General features: G+C 34.7%; 2 protein-coding genes across 2 annotated transcripts; both read right to left on the bottom strand.

Annotated features, from left to right (window-relative positions):
- Positions 1 to 16,762: 16,762 nt before the first annotated feature.
- Positions 16,763 to 17,077, bottom strand: LOC141719783 (putative mitochondrial protein AtMg00860). The gene has a single exon (XM_074522153.1). It carries the CDS (start codon positions 17,075 to 17,077, stop codon positions 16,763 to 16,765), a length of 315 nt encoding a protein of 104 aa, XP_074378254.1.
- A 714-nt stretch (positions 17,078 to 17,791) lies between these two features.
- On the bottom strand, positions 17,792 to 19,532 carry LOC141719786 (uncharacterized). The gene is made up of 2 exons (XM_074522164.1): positions 18,948 to 19,532; positions 17,792 to 18,637 (listed from the first exon to the last, which is right to left on the bottom strand). Exons 1-2 carry the CDS (start codon positions 19,530 to 19,532, stop codon positions 17,792 to 17,794), a joined length of 1,431 nt encoding a protein of 476 aa, XP_074378265.1.
- Between the last annotated feature and the right edge of the window lie 608 nt (positions 19,533 to 20,140).

Raw genomic sequence — 20,140 nt, forward strand, 5'->3', positions numbered from 1 at the left:
ATGGAGGAGGAGGTGGTAGTTGTTCGGTTGGCAGATGGGGTGCATTTTCAGTTGGGGATGGGGGCAAATTTGGAATCTGTCATCCAAGCATAATTAGTATAGATTATAATGACAGACTAATATAGTAGATAAATTATAAAATAGAAGAATTAACAAATTATATTTTTACTTGCGAAGGAGTTGTTGCTGAACGTGTTCTTCGGGGGGCAGTATTGTTCATTTTTTTACCTGCAGAAACTAGCTTAATTTTTTTTCTTTGCCTAACCTGCTTTGACATAACCTCTGCAGTATCCTTTTCATCCTCAGATAAACTATCGTGTCCAGGAATGTACTCCCGATCAAACTCTAGCATTGAATCATCATCCTCCTGTACTTTCTCTTTTGGTTTGTCCTTTTTCTTACCAAGATCAGCTGACAGTTTATTTATGCTGAGCTTCTCTATCATCTCAGCGTTCTCTTTCTTTCGCATCAACCTTTTTCTTTCGTATTCTGGAATATTCTGAAATATAGAGTAGATATATATTACATTAAACTATAGACATACATTATAGGACAAATATGTAATATACAATTTAAATACTTCCTAACCTTCGGAAATGCAGTATCATATTCAACCGATTTTCCAGCCAATCGATTACTTTCCCTCTTTTTTTGTAGCCCTTGTAGTGTCACAAACTTCTTTTTTGCTTGTAAACCTGTTGATGCAAGTAGTGGTGAAAATAATAATTTAAATCAGCATGTGAAATTTAATCATCTTAACCATATTAAGCATTACCTTCAAAAAACTGTGTTCTTGGTCGCACAATCACATGTGGTTGCATTTGTGTTGTTGGATCAATAGATTTGTCAATTATGTTATCAACATAAAATTCCAAATTAACTCCTTCAACTGTCTTTATAAACTCACTTAGTTCACTGTCATTGGCAATTAGTTTCCAACCATTCAGCATGTTTTTGACATAAACTCCGCCTATTTCCGTGTATTTCAAATCATCCTTCACATACTCCATCACAACCGTGTACGAGAACTTATCAGCATCAACAAATTCTGGAATCTCAGTACATGTCCCACCTACATATTTTGTTTTCATGAACTCTCCCTTATGGTAGAATTTGATAATAAAATCTTTTTCTGCCATCCTGAAAAAGAAGAACAGGGAAAAAAATTAGTAACAATTTAATAGTAAGTAGTTTGATAATTAATTAATCCAATTTTATAGAGAGTACAAGAAAACAACTAAGTTTGCAGAAAATAAAGAAAATAGAGTAATGGTAGCAGTTTGATATGACTAAAGCATGAAGTGCAATTTTTCATTGTCTAATACAATAAAATATTACATTGATTTAGAAGTAGCAGTTGGATGTCTTAAGCAGGTTGCACAATGAAAAAATACAATAACAAAAAGTAAATAGCTAGCACTTATATTTTTTAGATTTCACGATCATCCTCCTCTTCATCTGGTGTAACAGGGATTTTTTTTATAGGCACATCATCTCTATACCAGCTGACATCGTTAAGGATATTATGTCCCCTTGGCACATAACCTATGTCATTAACATCTTCAAGTGACATTCCCTCTTCTACTTCACTATACTGATCCCTTGGTAAATTCTTGATAACAAAGTGTATGTCTTTTTCAGTAGGATCTTCAATATAATAAACTTGGTGTACTTGTGTAGCCAGAACAAACGGATCATCTTTTTGACAGAACTTGTTGAAGTTGACTCTTGTTAGGCCATAACAATCCCTCTCCCTTTGGTACCAACGACACTTAAATAGAACTACAGTTAACGCTCCCCAATAGTCGACTTCAAAAATATCTTCAACTGCACCATAGTAAACCACATCCCCAACTATTGGATTCTGATCTTTTGCACTCGCAAAACTGGTGGTTAAGGCTGTTAGAAAGACACCACTATTTTGGGTTGTACACCTTCCATCCCTGCGCTTCGTATGGAATCTATATCCATTAACCATATAGCCATTAAACCTCTTGGCTACTCGATGTGGCCCTTTTGCCAAGGAGGATAATTCCACTGAAACATCATCTCTCATTGTAATTACCTCTTTTAACCACTTCTGAAATTCAGTTGTGTGCGTTCTTTCTCTTTTATACTTCTTTATCTTTGCTTCTTTTTCAATCAAGGCACGATGTTCCCTACAAACATAATATATAATATAATATTAGCTTACTTAAACTGGTTTAATTTGGAAATAGAGATATGCATCATATTTATATACCATATATACTTACTCTTTTAGGTTCTCGACTTCCACATTATCACAATTGAACAATATGTAGCGATGTGCATTGCTCCAGATATTGTCTTCCAAATATATAGACTTCCCATTTTTATTTTTTCGAGATCCGATAGGATATCCAGCATCTGTTTCACAAGAATTATCACTTTTGCTTTGATCACAGTTGCTTAAAAATCTGGAACAAAATGTTAAACATTCTTCTGCCAAGTACCCTTCTGCTATACAACCTTCTGGTTTACTCCTATTTCGAACATAGGATTTCAGTTTGCACAAATATCTTTCAATTCCATACATCCACCTCATGTGTACTGGTCCACCATATTCAACTTCCTTACACAAGTGAATTGGCAAGTGAACCATTATGTCAAAAAAAGACGGTGGAAAGATCATTTCAAGTTGACAAAGTATTTCAATTATTTCTTCTTGCAACTTCTGAACATCATCTAATTCAATCACTTTTCCACATATATGCCTAAAAAATGCACCCAGCCTCATTAAAGGTATTGCTACCTCAGGTTTTAGAGTTTTGATGACAGCAAATTGTAACAAATATTGCAGTATATAATGTGCGTCATGACTCTTATAACCAGAAATCTTACGCTCCTTGATCTGAACGCAACGACTGATATTTGATACGGATCCGTGTGGCAATTTAGCATTCATTAACATTGAACAAAACAATTCCTTTTCTTCTTTTGTCATATCAAAACAAGCTGCCCTAATTTGAACATGTTTTTTATCATCAGAATTGAAAGGATGAAGAATCGTTCTAATCCCCATTTCTTTCAAATCAAGACGACCATTAACATGATCTTTTGTCTTGCCCCCAATATTTAACAAAGTCCCCAAAATCTTATCACAAATGTTCTTCTCTATATGCATAACATCAAGGTTGTGTCTAACCATATGAGTACTCCAATATGGTAATTCAAAAAAAATGGACCTTTTCTTCCAAGGGCAATCAGTACAAGTTTTTTGTTTCGTCTTACACTTCCCAAAACTATTCTCATAACCAGATAACAGATGCTCAACCTCTATTCCCGTTAACATTTCAGGACTTTCTCCCATTTCCACTTCACCATTAAATCGCCTCTTATCAGACCTCCACTTGTGGTTAGGAGGCAGAAATTTTCTATGGTTCAAATACACAACTTTCCTCGAATGTTTCAAATAGGTTGACGAGGTCTGATAGTGGCATGAAGGACATGCTAAGTGCCCTTTAGTGCTCCAACCTGATAAGACTCCATATCCAGGAAAATCACTTATCGTCCATAGGAGGCTTGCGTGTAATTGAAATGTACTATCACGTCTTGCATCGTAAGTTTGTATTCCAACTTCCCATAATTCATTCAACTCTGCAATTAACGGCTGCATATATACATCGATATCGTTTCCAGGTTGTATGGGGCCTGGAATTAAGGTAGAAAGAATTATATATTCTGGTTTCATGATTAACCAGGGGGGAAGGTTGTAATTAACAAGTATGACTGGCCAGGTACTGTGAGAATTACTCATTGAACGATAAGGATTGAATCCATCAGATGCTAAACCTAACCTAACATTTCTAATTTCTCCAGCAAAATCTGGATACTTGGCATCCATAGACTTCCACCCCAGACCATCAGCTGGATGCCTTAACCTCCCATCCCTCTTTCGTGCTAAAGCATGCCATGTCATTAATCTAGACAATTCAGTGTTTAAGAACATTCTTTGCAGCCTTGGTTTCAAAGGAAAATATCTCATCACCTTTACTGGGATTTTATGTTCCTTTGACACATTATTTTTTTCACTACCAGTATCCTTATTTTCAACTTCTCTCCATCTTGAAGCTTCACACGTTTTGCAAAAATCCAGTTTTTCATTTTCACCCCAAAATAACATGCAGTCATTTGGACAAGCATGTATTTTTTGGTAGTCCAGACCTAGATCTTTAATCATACCCTTTGCAGCATTAAAAGAGGATGGTACATTGCAATTTGGGAAAACTTCCTTAATCAACTTAAGCAAATCGCTAAATGCTGACTCACTAAATCCGTGAATACACTTTAGTTGGTAGAGCCTAACTATGAAACTTAATCGAGTGAACTTAAGACACTCAGGATACAAAGGCTGCCCACCCTCCTCAACAAGCCGGTAAAATTTTTTTGCATCATCATCAAGTCCCTTTCTAACTCCATGTTCACTATCATTATTACAATTCTCATATGTGTTACGTATCATTGCCTCTAACTCATCTGCTAAACCCATACCTATATCACTGTCCATGTTATCATCGACATCATTATTCTTATGGTTTGACACTTCATAAATCCATTCAGTGGACTGTGGACAAACACCATTGCAGATGAGATGTTCCTTTATAACGCTTTCACCATACCAATAACGATTACTACACTTTCTACAAGGACATTTCAACTCATTTCCTGATGCATATTCAGAAAATGCATTTGTAATAAAAGCTTTAACCCCCATCCTATATTTATCACTATATCTTGGAAGTGTTACCCATTTTTCTCCTTCAACATCCATTCTCTACATGATTATTCAACAAAAAATAAATTAAACAAACAAACAGTACTTTATTATGCTTGACAGGTCGTTAACACAAAATATGACAACAAATATTCAAAGAGTTATACTAGCAGGGCATAAACACAAATTTAGAACAAATTCAACTAGCATCATAAAACAGGGCATAAACACAAATTTAAAACAAAAAGCAGAGCTCATAAATTTAAACTAACAAGAAACCCAAAAATTATACTAGATCATAAAAACTCTCAAATAACAGAGCACACACACAAATTTCAGAGCCTTCACACAAATTTCAGTAAGAAAAAAATTTAAAAATGAGTAACAGCAAGAAAAATCTAACCTTCAAATTAAATAACAGCTTTAGCTATTTATAAAAATAACCTTCAAATAACCTGCCAAAATGCATGTCAAAAAATAAATGTGGGCTATATATACATATATATACATATAATCAACAACTTCTAATGCAACTTCTATATGAATCAATTTAATCTATAATCGATTTTACCTCTAATCAATTAAATGTATTATACCTCAAATCGATTTTAGGTATCATCAATTTTAACACAAAGATGAGTATCGAGAGAGAGAGAGAGATGAGTATAGAGAGAGATGAGTATCGAGAGAGAGAGAGAGATGAGTATAGAGAGAGATGAGTATCGAGAGAGAGAGAGAGAGATGAGTACCTGTGCTGTGAGAGAGCGAGAGAGATAGAATAGCTGTGAGAGGGTGAGAGAGATAGAATAGCTGTGAGTGAGAGAGATAGAATAAATTTTGGTACTAATTTTGCCCGCCAATCTAACCCGCCTAAATATTTCGGTCAATTTGACCAAAAGTGTAACTGCTATTGTAACATATTTTAAACCGTGTTGCAATAGCTTATTTGTTTATAATATTATTTAAAAAGCATTAAATCACTGCAACACTTTCCTATCTTATGCAACATATTATAAAACATTGCAACAGATAAGCAACTATTTGACCTACAGCAACACTTTATGCAACAGAAATGTACTTGGGGCTTGCAATAGCCAATATATGGTGTAGTCTCGAGAGACGGGATATTTTTATATTATTTTCGTATATGGTGTTTTATGAAAAGCTCGGTTTTGATAATTATCCAAATCTGATATCAAAATTGTATCGTTTTTATAGTTACTTAGCGGTTAAGTAATCTATTTTTGAATCATTTTGTAGTTACTTAGCGGCTAAGCAACTAATTATCGTTCCAAAACGATCCAACACGATCCAATATTCCATAAATATATATATAGCCTATTTTTTATTTCATTTATTTCGTTTATGCAATTGCAACCAATATGAATACAGTAAATACAGAGAAAAACCCTAGAAACCGATATGTTCTTGAGAACCAAACGCATGAACGAAGGCGTTAACGAACTCCAATTCAAGCGTGCGACATATGAATTAAATTATGAATTTTTTTTCTTGATGTTGTTGATATGATTTTATGATTCCATCGTGTAGATAATAATTTTCTGGTCAATTTGGTATATTATATGCCAAAAACTGAGTTCAATAATATGGTTAAATTTGAGTTTGATTTTCGGATCATGAAATTAGGGTTTATATTGGTTGAATGTTTTTAATTGATTTTTAGGGGTTTCTATCCTGTTGATTCTGGGTTAAATCGAATGAAACCATCGAATAGATCGTTTCACAAGCAAACGATTGATATAATCGGGACTAACTGACGATTTGTAATTCGAGTTCGCCGAAAAATCGACGGTGACGTGGTACTTAGGCTGGATTTTCCGGCCAAATCATTAACGTAGGGTTGAATTTGTTGACTAAAATGAGTCCCTGGTACTATAAACTTGAGTTTTGCAACTTTTGGTGCCGTTCTGGGCTTGCGCAGCCGGCCGGCGGTGTTCCCGCCGGTGACATTGTCGGAGAAGACGACGGGGAAGGAAAAATTACAATTCAGCCCCCGTTGTTTTTCCAAGTTTCGAATTTTGTACCTAATTTTGCAACTATGACACTTCCAATTTTACGACCAAAAGTTTTGAAAAACTTACACTTTACCCCCGGAAATGTATATTTTTTAAAATTATTTTCATTTATTTATTTTAATTCCAAGAATTCATTTTAGTTATTTATTAATCCAAAAATAAATCTGAATTATTTTATTAATTAATTTTAATTAGTTTTTAATTAATTTAATTAATCAATTAATTTAATATTAATTAATTAAATAATTTAATTAATTATTAATTGATTTTAATTGATTTAATAATTAGATTTAATTATTTATTTGGATTTAAAATTCTGAAAAATAGTTTTGAGCTTTAAAATATTATTTTAAAATTATTTTTAAGGCTCGATAATTATTATAAAATTATTTTAAAGTCATATTTAGGTATTCGAACCCTATTATTTAATTATAAAATGATTCGGAGACCCGTTTTAGTTCTGAAAAATGTATAAAAATTTATATTAAATAAACCGTTCGTCCGTTTAATACGAAACGAACGCCTCTAGACTCAGAAAAATATTTCGCTTTCAATAAAAATACTTTCGAGACCCAAATCCATTTGTTTCGGAAGGCCGCTTGTTTTACAAGTCATTCTGAGTCAATTATTGATCGATAAATCATATTTTTGACCCGATTTCAGTTTTAAACGTACCAAGTCGAACCTTTTGACGAACCGAGTCATATATGATATGAATTATGTGATACGTGAGTTATGTGCTTATGTGCTATGTGAATTACGTGTGTACGTGGGTCAAGAGTCCTGTGTTTGATTTTTATAATTATGTGTGGGTTATCGTATGGGTAGACGATAGGATGTTGACGCGCAGTTTGTCGAGTAATTATCGTTTAAGCGATTAAGATGTGTATTTTAATTATAGATGCGGATCATTCGAGTTGATCAGGATAAGATGTTGGATAAATAGTGAGATGGAATGGTATTGGATAACTGGCTTCTAGCAATCGCAGGAGCAACATATCAGTAAAGTGTTGAAAAAAAGGACGGTGATGTTTTGAGATAAAATATCATAATAAGATGTGTCGTTGCGAGTGTGACTAACTGCTAAAACCCAAAGGCAAGTATCCCTGTCATCACTTATTTTTCAAGTGATATTTATTTTAAATCTTCTTATGCAAGTATTGTTTTCCCTATTCTCAGCTCAAAATAGATAAATGTTTTACATAGCACTGAAATAAATGATTTTGGTTATGCAAGTACTTATATGCTATTCTATGTTCAGAATAGTCAAGTGTTTTACTTATCCAACTATGGGATTTATAATTTTTTTGGATTTTGAGAAAGATGACGTTGTTTTGGTTTTGCTGCCCAAGTAAATAGGCGAATAAAAGTTTATAAGGGTGTCGAGTATTATGACTCCTTTCAATAAAATGTTTTAAGATTGGATGGTTGCGTAAGAGGCCGTGACGGCGGTCCAGCAGAGATTTAGGTATTATACAGGATATAATATCATTAGGCCGATACGTGCCTTGGGTGCCCCATTTGTTTAGTTGGATATGCTTCAGCATACCGGTGTTGCTCCGCGGTTGATCACCGGCGGCAACACACCGTCGTTCGAGGATTCCAATCTAAATTATTATATTGTTTTTGATAATCTTATAAGGAATGTTTTATCAACTTTTTTGGTTTTGAATAAAGGTGGAATACAGTTTTGATCCGGTTGCTGATTGATGTTGATATTTAAGTTGTTAAATATCAAATGTGGTATTAATGTAGATGATTGATGTTGACTTCCATATTTTAGCGCGGGTAGGTTGTGAACATCAAAGTTCGTATTGATATCTAATTTAATATGACATCAAAATGAATATTAATATCAAGAGTTGAGTTTTGAATAAAGTTTATGATTCAATCCATAATCATTATTTCATGTTATTGTTGTTTACGATATTTCCGTAAACACTGTTTTACGAGTTTTATTCTCGTCAAGATTCAAAGTATTGCTGAAGCATTTCGTTCAAAAATATCAATATGGTTTTGAATACAATTATGGAACCAATTATGGGGTTCCTCAATTAAAATTTTATGATTCAGCAATTATGGTTTCAAATGTTCTGCTCTAATGCAGATGTCGGTTTTATATCAAAAGACCCTATATATGTCATAATGATCTTGCTGAGCATTTCTTTCGCTCATACTTACATGTTTTTAAATCTAACCTCCAGTAAGGATTAGCTTCCGCTGTTTAATCGCGTAATTCGAGGAAGCAAAGAAGAAGCTTTTGGAAGGTGGTTGGTCTAGGGTTGCGCACTAGTGTAAGCTTTATTGTATGAAGTTGTTTATATTATATTATATTATAGTTGTGTATTTTATTTGGGCCTAGTATACTTCATTTCAAAGTTATACTAGTGGGTTTAGTTTTGAGTTGGAATTTATTGAAAAGAGTTTTAAAAGAAAGTGAGAAATATATTGATGGAATTTGGAATTCTTGTTTCTAGAACTGTAACCTTAACAGATCTTGTATTAGTTTGGGATCATTTTTGCTAAATAACTTCCGCTGGCATTTGTTTATTGATTAAATAGGTTATTTTGTATTGAGATTTCATAGTGACGACCAAATCCTTTGACCCGGGATTTGGGGGTGTTACAGGTTGGTATCAGAGCTGAGGTTATAGTAAAGTAGAAACGAGAGTGTGTTGGAGTGTGTATAGCTATGTGAGGATGTTTGAGCTCATATCGAGTTCCTGTTGGACTATTGGATATAGTACCAACGAGTAAGTTAAGATAGGCGCATTCATTCGAGATGGTTGTGTTCAGCTAGATGGAACTCCGGGAAGCTGTAAACTTCTATTGTGAAATCTTCCAAGACTACGATTCGACGACGATGAAGATTATTGATATCCTTGGAACGTGAAGAAGTGTCTAGAATTGGATGATGACTCAACAGAAGAATTCAAAAAGAAGATAAGTATTAGGACTTTGGCCATACCTTCTCTTTCTATAACTCCCTTTTGACATTTCTTAAAAAAGAAGTAATTGTTAGATGATATATTCCCTAACACTCATTTTCAATCATATCTGTGTTTAAAATGTGCCAGAGGCTGTCATGAAGCCTATTTTTCAGGTTTTGATAGCTCTGCCAAGTTATGATAATTTAATTCCACTTTTCTTACTTGGTGGATAGTTTCTTGGTGATGTCACACCACTTGCTCATTAGGTGCCAAAATTTTATTCTCTGGATTTCATTTCCTTTAGAAATATCAGCTTTGAAATCTTTTCAGTTTTATTCATTTGATTTTGAATTCCTTTGATATTCTTTTATTCTGACTGAGATGAACAACCCTAACTATAGGAGACACAAGGTATATCTGTCTGTGTGATAGGAGTTGGATGGGACGCCATCACCTGTGTGTGTTGTGACTGCAAGAAGGTTAACAACCTTTAGTAGTGTCTTAATTTGGCCACGCAACACTAAGTTCATTTGATCATATTGATCTCTCAGTTATTCTTTTATTTCAACAATACTTTTTCTCAAATTCAGATTTTGGTCCTGTTATGATATAAAATTCTTTTCTTTTTGTAAGTCCATGATTTTATCATCTCAAATATTCGAAGGTATGCCAATCAAGTTAAGCTGAGTTATCCTGGTTAAGTCAAAGCAGGGCTATGTGATGGGATTACTAATAGCGATAGTGGACTGCAATGTGGTTAGAATATCAGTGGCGTATAACGAAGTCAATCTGTTTCTTTATTTCTCTCTCTATCTCTCTTTATTTTTCTTTCTCTCTATTCTTCTTTCTCTCGATCAGTATAAGTGATTCTATTGAGAAATTGGTCAAAAGATGTGGATGGAACAATGTTGTAGAGTAAAGCTCTCGTGGTAACTGTTTGGTATAAATAATTGTAGTGTTATCGGAAATTTTAGGAAAAGTTGCATATGCAAGATTGGGAAATTGGTTAAAAGACCCTTAGTGCTTTCTTCTGCTGATTCCGAGGATGGAATCCTTATAAGGGGGGTAGATTGTAATATCCCATATTTTCAAATATTATTAATATTATTATTTGGAATGGTTTATGTGATTTTATGTGAATTTTAGTGAATTATCTGGTAATTGGAGTTGATGTTTTGGATGTTTATATATGATATTATTTGAGTATTTTAATGTTTATATGTGTAGATTAAAATATAGATAATTATGGTATTTTTCTGGTAATTTTTGGAGTGTTATATGATTTTATAATGATTTATGAATTATTAATTATTTTCTGAATAATTATAAAACTATTTTATAAAGCCGGGAATCGTCCGACTTCAACTGTTTTTGCATTTTTATAACCCAAAACTCTTCCGAAAACTCCTTCCTAACCTAATCTGGTAATTCCGGACATTTTCCGTCTTTTGACTTTTTCGATCCGGATTACGGTTTGAACCGTGCGCTGCCCGACGCAAGATTTTCGGTACGATAACATTTCGATAAATCAACAAAACCCGTATTCTAGAGAGACGAGATATTTTTACATTATTTTTGTATATGGTGTTTTATGAAAAGCTCGGTTTTGATAATTATCCAAATCTGATATTAAATTGTATCATTTTTATAGTTACATAGCGGTTAAGTAATCTATTTTGGATCGTTTTGTAGTTACTCAGTGGCTAAACAACTAATTTATCATTCCAACACGATCCAATATTCCATAAATATATATAGCCTATTTCTTATTTCATTTATTTCGTTTATTCAATTGCAACCAATACGAATACAGTAAATACAGAGAAAAACCCTAGAAACCGATACGTTCTTGATAATCAAACGTACGAACGAAGGCGTTAACGAACTCCGATTCAAGCGTGCGACATATCAAAACGAAGCTCTCGAAAAGTACTTTCATAATCAATTATCCGTTTTTATGCAGAAATCAAGGTATTTTTCTGATTTAGTTATTTTAATTTGAATTTTTTATGAATTAAATTATGAATTTTTGTTCTTGATGTTGTTGATATGATTTGATGATTCCATCGTGTAGATAATAATTTTCTGGTCAATTTGGTATATTACATGTCAAAAACTGAGTTCAATAACATGGTTAAATTTGAGTTTGATTTTCGGATCATGAAATTAGGGTTTATATTGGTTGAATGTTTTTAATTGATTTTTAGGGGTTTCTATCCTGTTGATTCTGGGTTAAATCGAATGAAACCATCGAATAGATCGTTTCACAAGCAAACGATTGATATAATCGGGACTAACTAACGATTTGTAATTCGAGTTCGCCGAAAAATCGACGGCGACGTGAAATTTAGGCTGGATTTTCCGGCCAAATCATTAACGTAGGGTTGAATTTGTTGACTAAAATGAGTCCCTGGTACTATAAACTTGAGTTCTGCAGCTTTTGGTGCCGTTCTGGGCTTGCGCAGCCGGCCGGCGGTGTTGCCGCCGGTGACGGTGTCGGAGAAGACGACAGGGGAGGAAAAATTATAATTCAGCCCCCGTTGTTTTTCCAAGTTTCGAATTTTGTACCTAATTTTGCAACTGTGACACTTCCAATTTTACGACCAAAAGTTTTGAAAAACTTACACTTTACACCCGGAAATGTATATTTTTTAAAATTATTTTCATTTATTTATTTTAATTCCAAGAATTCATTTTAGTTATTTATTAATCCAAAAATAAATCTGAATTATTTTATTAATTAATTTTAATTAGTTTTTAATTAATTTAATTAATCGATTAATTTAATATTAATTAATTAATTAATTAAATTAATTATTAATTGATTTTAATTGATTTAATAATTAGATTTAATTATTTATTTGGATTTAAAATTCTGAAAAATAGTTTTGAGCTTTAAAATATTATTTTAAAATTATTTTCAAGGCTCGATAATTATTATAAAATTATTTTAAAGTCATATTTAGGTATTCGAACCCTATTATTTAATTATAAAATGATTCGGAGACCCGTTTTAATTCCGAAAAATGTATAAAAAATTATATTAAATAAACCGTTCGTCCGTTTAATACGAAACGAACGCCTCTAGACTCAGAAAAATATTCCGCTTTTAATAAAATTACTTTCGAGACCAAAATCCTTTTGTTTCGAAAGGCCGCTTGTTTTAAAAGTCATTCTGAGTCAATTATTGATCGATAAATCATATTTTTGACCCGATTTCAGTTTTAAACGCACCAAGTCGAACCTTTTGATGAACCGAGTCATATGTGATATGAATTAGGTGATACATGAGTTATGTGCTTATGTGCTATGTGAATTACGTGTGTACGTGGGTCAAGAGTCCTGTGTTTGATTGTTATAGTTATGTGTGGGCTATCGTATGGGTAGACGATAGGATGTTGACGCGCAGTTTGTCGAGTAATTATCGTTTAAGCGATTAAGATGTGTATTTTAATTATAGATGCGGATCATTCGAGTTGATCGGGATAAGATGTTGGATAAAGAGTGAGATGGAATGGTATTGGATAACTGGCTTCTAGCAATCGCAGGAGCAGCATATCAGTAAAGTGTTGAAAAGAAGGACGGTGATGTTTCGAGACAATATATCAGAATAGATGTGTCGTTGCGAGTGTGACTAACTACTAAAACCCAAAGGCAAGTATCCCTGTCATCACTTATTCTTCAAGTGATATTTATTTTAAATCTTCTTATGCAAGTATTGCTTTCCCTATTCTCAGCTCAAAATAGATAAATGTTTTACATATCACTGAAATAAATGATTCTGTTTATGCAAGTACTTATATGTTATTCTATGTTCAGAATAGTCAAGTGTTTTACTTATCCAACTATCGGATTTATAAATGTTTTGGATTTTGAGAAAGATGACGTTGTTTTGGTTTTGTTGCCCAAGTAAATGGGTGAATAAAAGTTTATAAGGGTGTCGAGTATTATGACTCCTTTCAATAAAATGTTTTAAGATTGGATGGTTGCATAAGTGGCCGTGACGGCGGTCCAGCGGAGATTTAGGTATTATACAAGATATAATACCATTAGGCCGATACGTGCCTTGGGTGCCCCATTTGTTTAGTTGGATATGCTTCGGCATACCGGTGTTGCTCCGCGGCTGATCACCGGCGGCAACACACCGTCGCTCGAGGATTCCAATCTAAATTATTATATTGTTTTTGATAATCTTATAAGGAATGTTTTATCAACTGTTTTGGTTTTGAATAAAGGTGGAATACAGTTTTGATCCGGTTGCTGATTGATGTTGATATTTAAGTTGTTAAATATCAAATATGGTATTAATGCAGATGATTGATGTTGACTTCCATATTTTTGCGCGGGTAGGTTGTGATCATCAAAGTTCATATTGATATCTAATTTAATATGACATCAAAATGAATATTAATATCAAGAGTTGAGTTTTGAATAAAGTTTATGATTCAATCCATAATCATTGTTTCATGTTATTGTTGTTTACGATATTTCCATAAACACTATTTTACGAGTTTTATTCTCGTCAAGATTCAAAGTATTGCTGAAGCATTTCGTTCAAAAATATCAAAATGGTTTTGAATACAATTAAGGAACCAATTATGGGGTTCCTCAACTAAAATTTTATGATTCAACAATTATGGTTTTAAATATTCTGCTCTAATACAGATGTCGGTTTTATATCAAAAGACCCTATATATGTCATAATGATCTTGTGAAGCATTTCTTTCGCTCATACTTGCCTATTTTTAAATCTAACCTCCAGTGAAGATTAGCTTGCGCTGTTTAGCCGCATAATTCGAGGAAGCAAAGAAGAAGATTTTGGAAGGTGGTTGGTCCAGGGTTGCGCACTAGGGTAAGGTTTATTGTATAAAGTTATTTATATTATATTATATTATAGTTGTGTATTTTATTTGAGCCTAGTATACTTCATTTTGAATTTATACTAGTGGGTTTAGTTTTGAGTTGGAATTTATTGAAAAGAGTTTTAAAAGAAAGTGAGAAATTTATTGATGGAATTTGGAATTCTTGTTTCTAGAACTGTAACCTTAACAGATCTTGGATTAGTTTGGGGTTATTTTTGCTAAATATCTTCCGTTGGCATTTGTTTATTGATTAAATAGGTTAATTTGGATTGAGATTTCATAGTGACGACCAAATCCCTTGACCCCGTATTTGGGGGCATTACATTTATGAATATATATCGTACTTATAAAAATAGCTCCAATATTTACCGGTTATCACATCCTCTCCTCCTTATAGGATTCTGTCCTCAGAATCTTGGAAAATAATTGAGGATACCGATTCCGCATTTCAGATTCTAACTCCCACATTGCCTCTTCAACTTTAGGATTCCTCCACAATACTTTCACCAAACTTACTGCTTTATTTCTAAGAGTTCTCTCTTGTCGATCCAGTACATGTACAAGTTTCTCTTTATATGATAAATCAACTTGAATTTTCACTGGCTCAATCTCTTTCACATGATTGACATCCGGATTCTACTTCTTTAGCAATGAGACATGAAATACATTATGCACGTGCTGATATTGTGGTGGCAAGGCTAGCTCATAAGAAACTTTCCCTACTTGGTTCAAGATTTCAAAAGGTCCAATGTATCTTAGAGCTAATTTCCCTTTCTTACCGAATCGGGTCAATCCCTTCCATGGTGATACTTTTAGTAATACAGCTTCCCCAATTTCGAATTTCACATCCTTCCGGGCGGGGTCCGCATATTTCTTTTGTCTATCCCGAGCAGCAATGAGTCTTTTTTTTATCACAGTGACGGTGTCCTTCATTTGCTGAATCAATTCAGGTCCAAAAATCTTTCCTTCCCAAACTTCATCCCAACTCATCGGTGTTCTACACTTTCGCCCATATAAAGCTTCGTATGGTGGCATGCCAATACTTGAATGGTAGCTATTGTTATATGAGAATTCTAGGAGTGGTAGATGATCATCCCAGCTTCCCGAAAAATCAATTGCACAGCTTCATAACATATCTTCAATAGTTTGGATTGTTCGTTCGCTTTGGCCATCGGTTTGTGGGTGGTATGTCGTACTCATGTTTAATTTTGTTCCAAGATTTTCTTGAAATTGCCTCCAGAATCTCGAATTGAATCGCGGGTCTCGATCCGAAACTATCGATATAGGTACACCATGACGTAACACGATTTCGGGTACGTACATATGAACTAGTCTGTCTAACGAAGACTTCTCATTGATTGGAAGAAAATGTGCCGACTTCGTAAGGCGGCCAACTATCACCCAAATTGCATCGTGTCCAGAACGTGTTCACGGTAAACCCACTATAAAATCCATGGCAATATTTTCCCACTTCCATTCTGGAATGTTCAATGGTTGAATCAAACCACTTGGTTTCTGATGTTCTGCTTTCACTTTTTGGCATGTGTCGTATTTTGAAACCCATTCTGCAATCTCTCTTTTCATGTTCGACCACCAGAAACTCTTCTTCAAATCATGGTACATTTTGTTACTTCCCGGGTGAATCAAAAATCTTTAGTTGTGTGCTTCTTGCAAGATATCAATCTTCAATTCAGTCACATTTGGGATCCAAATTCTTGTTGAAAAACTCAACACACCTTGTTCATCTTTCTGTGTACATATCTCTTCTCATATCAACTGATTATTCTCTTGGGTCATTAGTTCATCTTGGCATTTCTTTATTCTCTCTAGTAGTGTTGGTTTAAAAGTAATGGCATAACACATTTCTTCCACTCTTCCATGATCACAAAGTTCTAATTGCAATTTTTCAACTTCATCAGATAATTCCTTCGGCATTGTTATCATACTTAGCTTTTCCTTCCTACCCAAAGCGTCTGCTACCACGTCGGCATTTCCCGAATGATATTGTATCGAACAATCGTAGTCTTTGATTAATTCCAACCATCGGCGCTGTCTCATATTTAGCTCCTTCTGAGTAAAGAGGTACTTCAGACTCTTGTGATCTGTGTATATCTCGCACTTTTCCCCATATAAGTAGTGTCTCCATAGCTTCAAAGCAAACACTATCGCAGCTAATTCTAAGTCATGAGTCGGGTACTTCTATTCATGTGGTTTAAGTTGTCTCGAAGCATACGTTATCACTTTTCTGTGTTGCATCAATATGCATCCAAGTCCTTTATATGAGGCATCATTGTATATCACAAAATCTCCCTTATCATTTGGTAATGCTAAAATCGAAGCATTTACCAATCTTTGCTTCAATTCTTGAAAACTATTTTCGCACTTCTCCGTCAATTCAAAATTTTCATTCTTCCTTGTCAATTTGTTCAGTGGTACGGCAATCTTCGAAAAATCCTTTACCAATCTTCTGTAGTTTCCTGCTAGTCCCATAAAACTTCTCACTTCTGTTGGCATCTTTAGTTTCTCCCAATTCATCACAGCCTCAATCTTTTCAGGATCTACTCTAATTCCCTCACTTGCAACAATGTGTCCTAGAAATCTTACTTCAGTTAATCAAAACTTGCATTTCGAGAACTTGGCATACAATCTCTCTTTTCGCAACATTTCCAAAACTATTTTTAGATGTTCAGCATGCTCAGCTTCTGTCTTTGAATATACTAGAAAATCATCGATGAAAACTATGACAAACTTGTCCAAATACTCCTTGAATACTCTATTCATTAAATCCATGAAAGCAGTTGGTGCATTCGTCAACCCAAAAGCCATAACGAGAAATTCGTAATGTCCATATCTTATTCGAAAAGCTGTTTTTGGTATGTCTTCAGACTTAATTTTCAATTGGTGGTATCCCGATCGCAGATCAATCTTCGAAAAAAATGAGGCTCCTTTGAGTTGGTCAAATAGATCATCAATCCTAGGCAAAGGGTATGTATTCTTAATCATTAACTTGTTCAATTCTCAATAATCTATACAAAGTCTCATGCTTCCGTCCTTCTTCTTCACAAACAAAACTGGCATGCCCCGCGGTGAAACACTTGGTCTTATAAATCCCTTGTCTAGTAGTTCTTGTATTTGCTTTGCTAATTCCTTCATCTCCGTTGGTGTCATCCTATATGGAGCTTTCGAAACGGGTTCGGTGTCGGGTGCAAGGTCTATTGTAAATTCAATTTATCGGTCCGGGGGTAAGCCAGGAAGCTCTTCAGGAAAAACATCCAAAAAATCTCTTACTACTGGAATGTTTTCCAGATTAGAAACTTCTCTACTTTTATCAACTACATACGCTAAATACGCCTTGCATCCTTTCCAAATCAACTTCTTTGCTTGCATCGAGGTGAGAAATGTCTGAGTTTGCCTTTGGCCCTTGAATGTTACTTTCTTACCTTGAGGTGTACTTAATACTACCCTTTTATCCTTACAGTATATTTGAGCACTGAAACTCGACAACCAATCCATCCCTAAGATCACGTCAAATTTGCCTAATTGGAAAGGAATAAGGTTCGCAAGAAAAATATGCCCGACTATCTCTATTGCACAACGAGGGCAAATATGATTTACAGATACTCTATCTTGATTAGCTAAGATAATGGATAAGGGGTCATGCATTAATTGGGTTCCACAATTCAACTTATCAATAAAAGATTTCGAAATAAATGATCTGGTGGCTCCCAAATCAATCAGTACTTTAGCACTAGCAGCATTCACAGAAAGCGTACTTGACACCACATCGGAACTTTGAATTGCATCCTTCACGTTCATGTTGAAAGTTCTTGCTTGAGCTGGATAAATCAAAGCCGGGTGATTTGAAGATGATGCTATCTGAGGTTGATTGAAAGACATTGGGAATGATGGGGTTGGCATAGGGGTTACTTGATTCACAAGGTAGGGTACAATAGTCATTTGCAGCAATTGATTGTTACCCACTCCTTTGCACTCTCGTGACACATGTCCTGCTTTCCCACACTTATAACACGTGATGTTGGCCTTCTGATTCTTACATTCATGAGCATAATGGCCCTTCATATAACACTTGAAACAAACTACATTCGCCTTATTGTAGATTCCCGTATGTCGCCTATTACAAATCTTACATTCCGGAACTGATCCTTGCGGGGGGTTTTTGTCCACTAGTTGATTGAGATCTTGTTTCGTGTGATTTATTCCCAAATTCTTTCTTCTTGAAGTTCCTGGGCCCACTCTGAGGTCTAAGCCTTTGATTAGTTTTCTGATTCTGGCCTTTGTAACTTGAACCTTCTTCTCCCGATTCAAATCTTCTTTTCTTGTTTCCTTTCTCCTTTTGATTTTGCTCACTCTAGCCTTCAATTACCATTGCCTTCTGAACTACTTCAGCATAAGAAGTCAACTCAAAAGCTGCCACATGACTCCTTAACCAAGGCTTCAATCTTTGTTGGAACCTTTTTGCCCTTTTCTCTTCAGAATCGACATACTCTCCCATAAACGTAGAAAGTTCTGTAAACTTCTTCTCGTATTCTCCAACTGTCATATTGTTTTGCTTCAAATCAAAGAATTTCATCTCCAGTTGTGTTTGCATATAGCGAGGAAAATATTTATCCGAAAACATTCTCTTAAACCTATCCCAAGTAATAACTTCAACAACTTCTAAAGCTTTTGCTGTCTCCCACCAATAGTTCGATTCGCCTTTAAGAAAGTAAGTGGCATACTCCACCTTCTGATTATCTTCAACATTTGTTAAGGCAAAGGCCTTTTCCATTTCCTTGAGCCAAACATGAGCTTCTACTAGGTCTTGTGTTCCTCTAAATTTTGGGGGTTTTACGGATTGGAATGTTTTGAAAGTGGTGACATTTACTGGGGGTGGTTGACGTGGATGCATTTGTTGAAGAAGTTGTTGTTGTTGGGCTATAGTAGCAGTTTGTTGGCGTACCAATTCCATAAGTTGTGCTATATTGGGGTTTTGGTTTTCTCCTTCATTTTCTTGGTTATTTGCATGTCTTCATCGGGCTCTCCTAGGTGCCATTTTCTGAAATAAGAGTTACACAGTTTGAGTGATGCAAAAACTAGGGTATTATTTGCAGTAATCATGGTATACAGTTTTCAATATAACAATAAGGGTGATGCATGGTTATAAGCAAGAAATTTAAAAGAGCAAATATAGGAATCAAGGAAAGTGCATAACTAAATTTAACATGGTTCAAGTCGAAAGGTACGAATTACAAGGTACAAATATGAATACAGATCCGAATTAAAATAGTACGAGAGTCTAAAAATGGAAACAAAGAACATGGTAATAAAAAGAGCAGCCTAATCCAAACAACTAAAGGTCAAGTCCTCTAGAAATCATCCTGAGCCTCTTCCTCCTCGGACTCCTCCACACGGGTCCTTGAAATATCGAGGGTAGTATCCTCACGTAGCATCTTGACCATGCTCCCAAGCTCATCCACTATCATCTGTACAGTAATCTGACTAGTCCGGTCGCGATGTACGGGCATCTCCTCCAATCTTGATGTGGCTACCTGGATCAGTGACTCGAGCCTTGAAATG

Source organism: Apium graveolens, chromosome 4 (genome assembly GCF_009905375.1).
Source record: "Apium graveolens cultivar Ventura chromosome 4, ASM990537v1, whole genome shotgun sequence".
Lineage (NCBI taxonomy): Eukaryota > Viridiplantae > Streptophyta > Magnoliopsida > Apiales > Apiaceae > Apium > Apium graveolens.

Excerpts from the sequence above, each read along its gene's own strand:
- LOC141719783 (XM_074522153.1), bottom strand. The coding sequence starts at position 17,077 with ATGCCAACAGAAGTGAGAAGTTTTATGGGACTAGCAGGAAACTACAGA.
- LOC141719786 (XM_074522164.1), bottom strand. The coding sequence starts at position 19,532 with ATGGAATTGGTACGCCAACAAACTGCTACTATAGCCCAACAACAACAA. Across the intron at positions 18,638-18,947 it reads AAGTAGTTCAGAAGGCAATG|GGCCATTATGCTCATGAATG; the intron begins GTAATTGAAGGC and ends TGTTATATGAAG.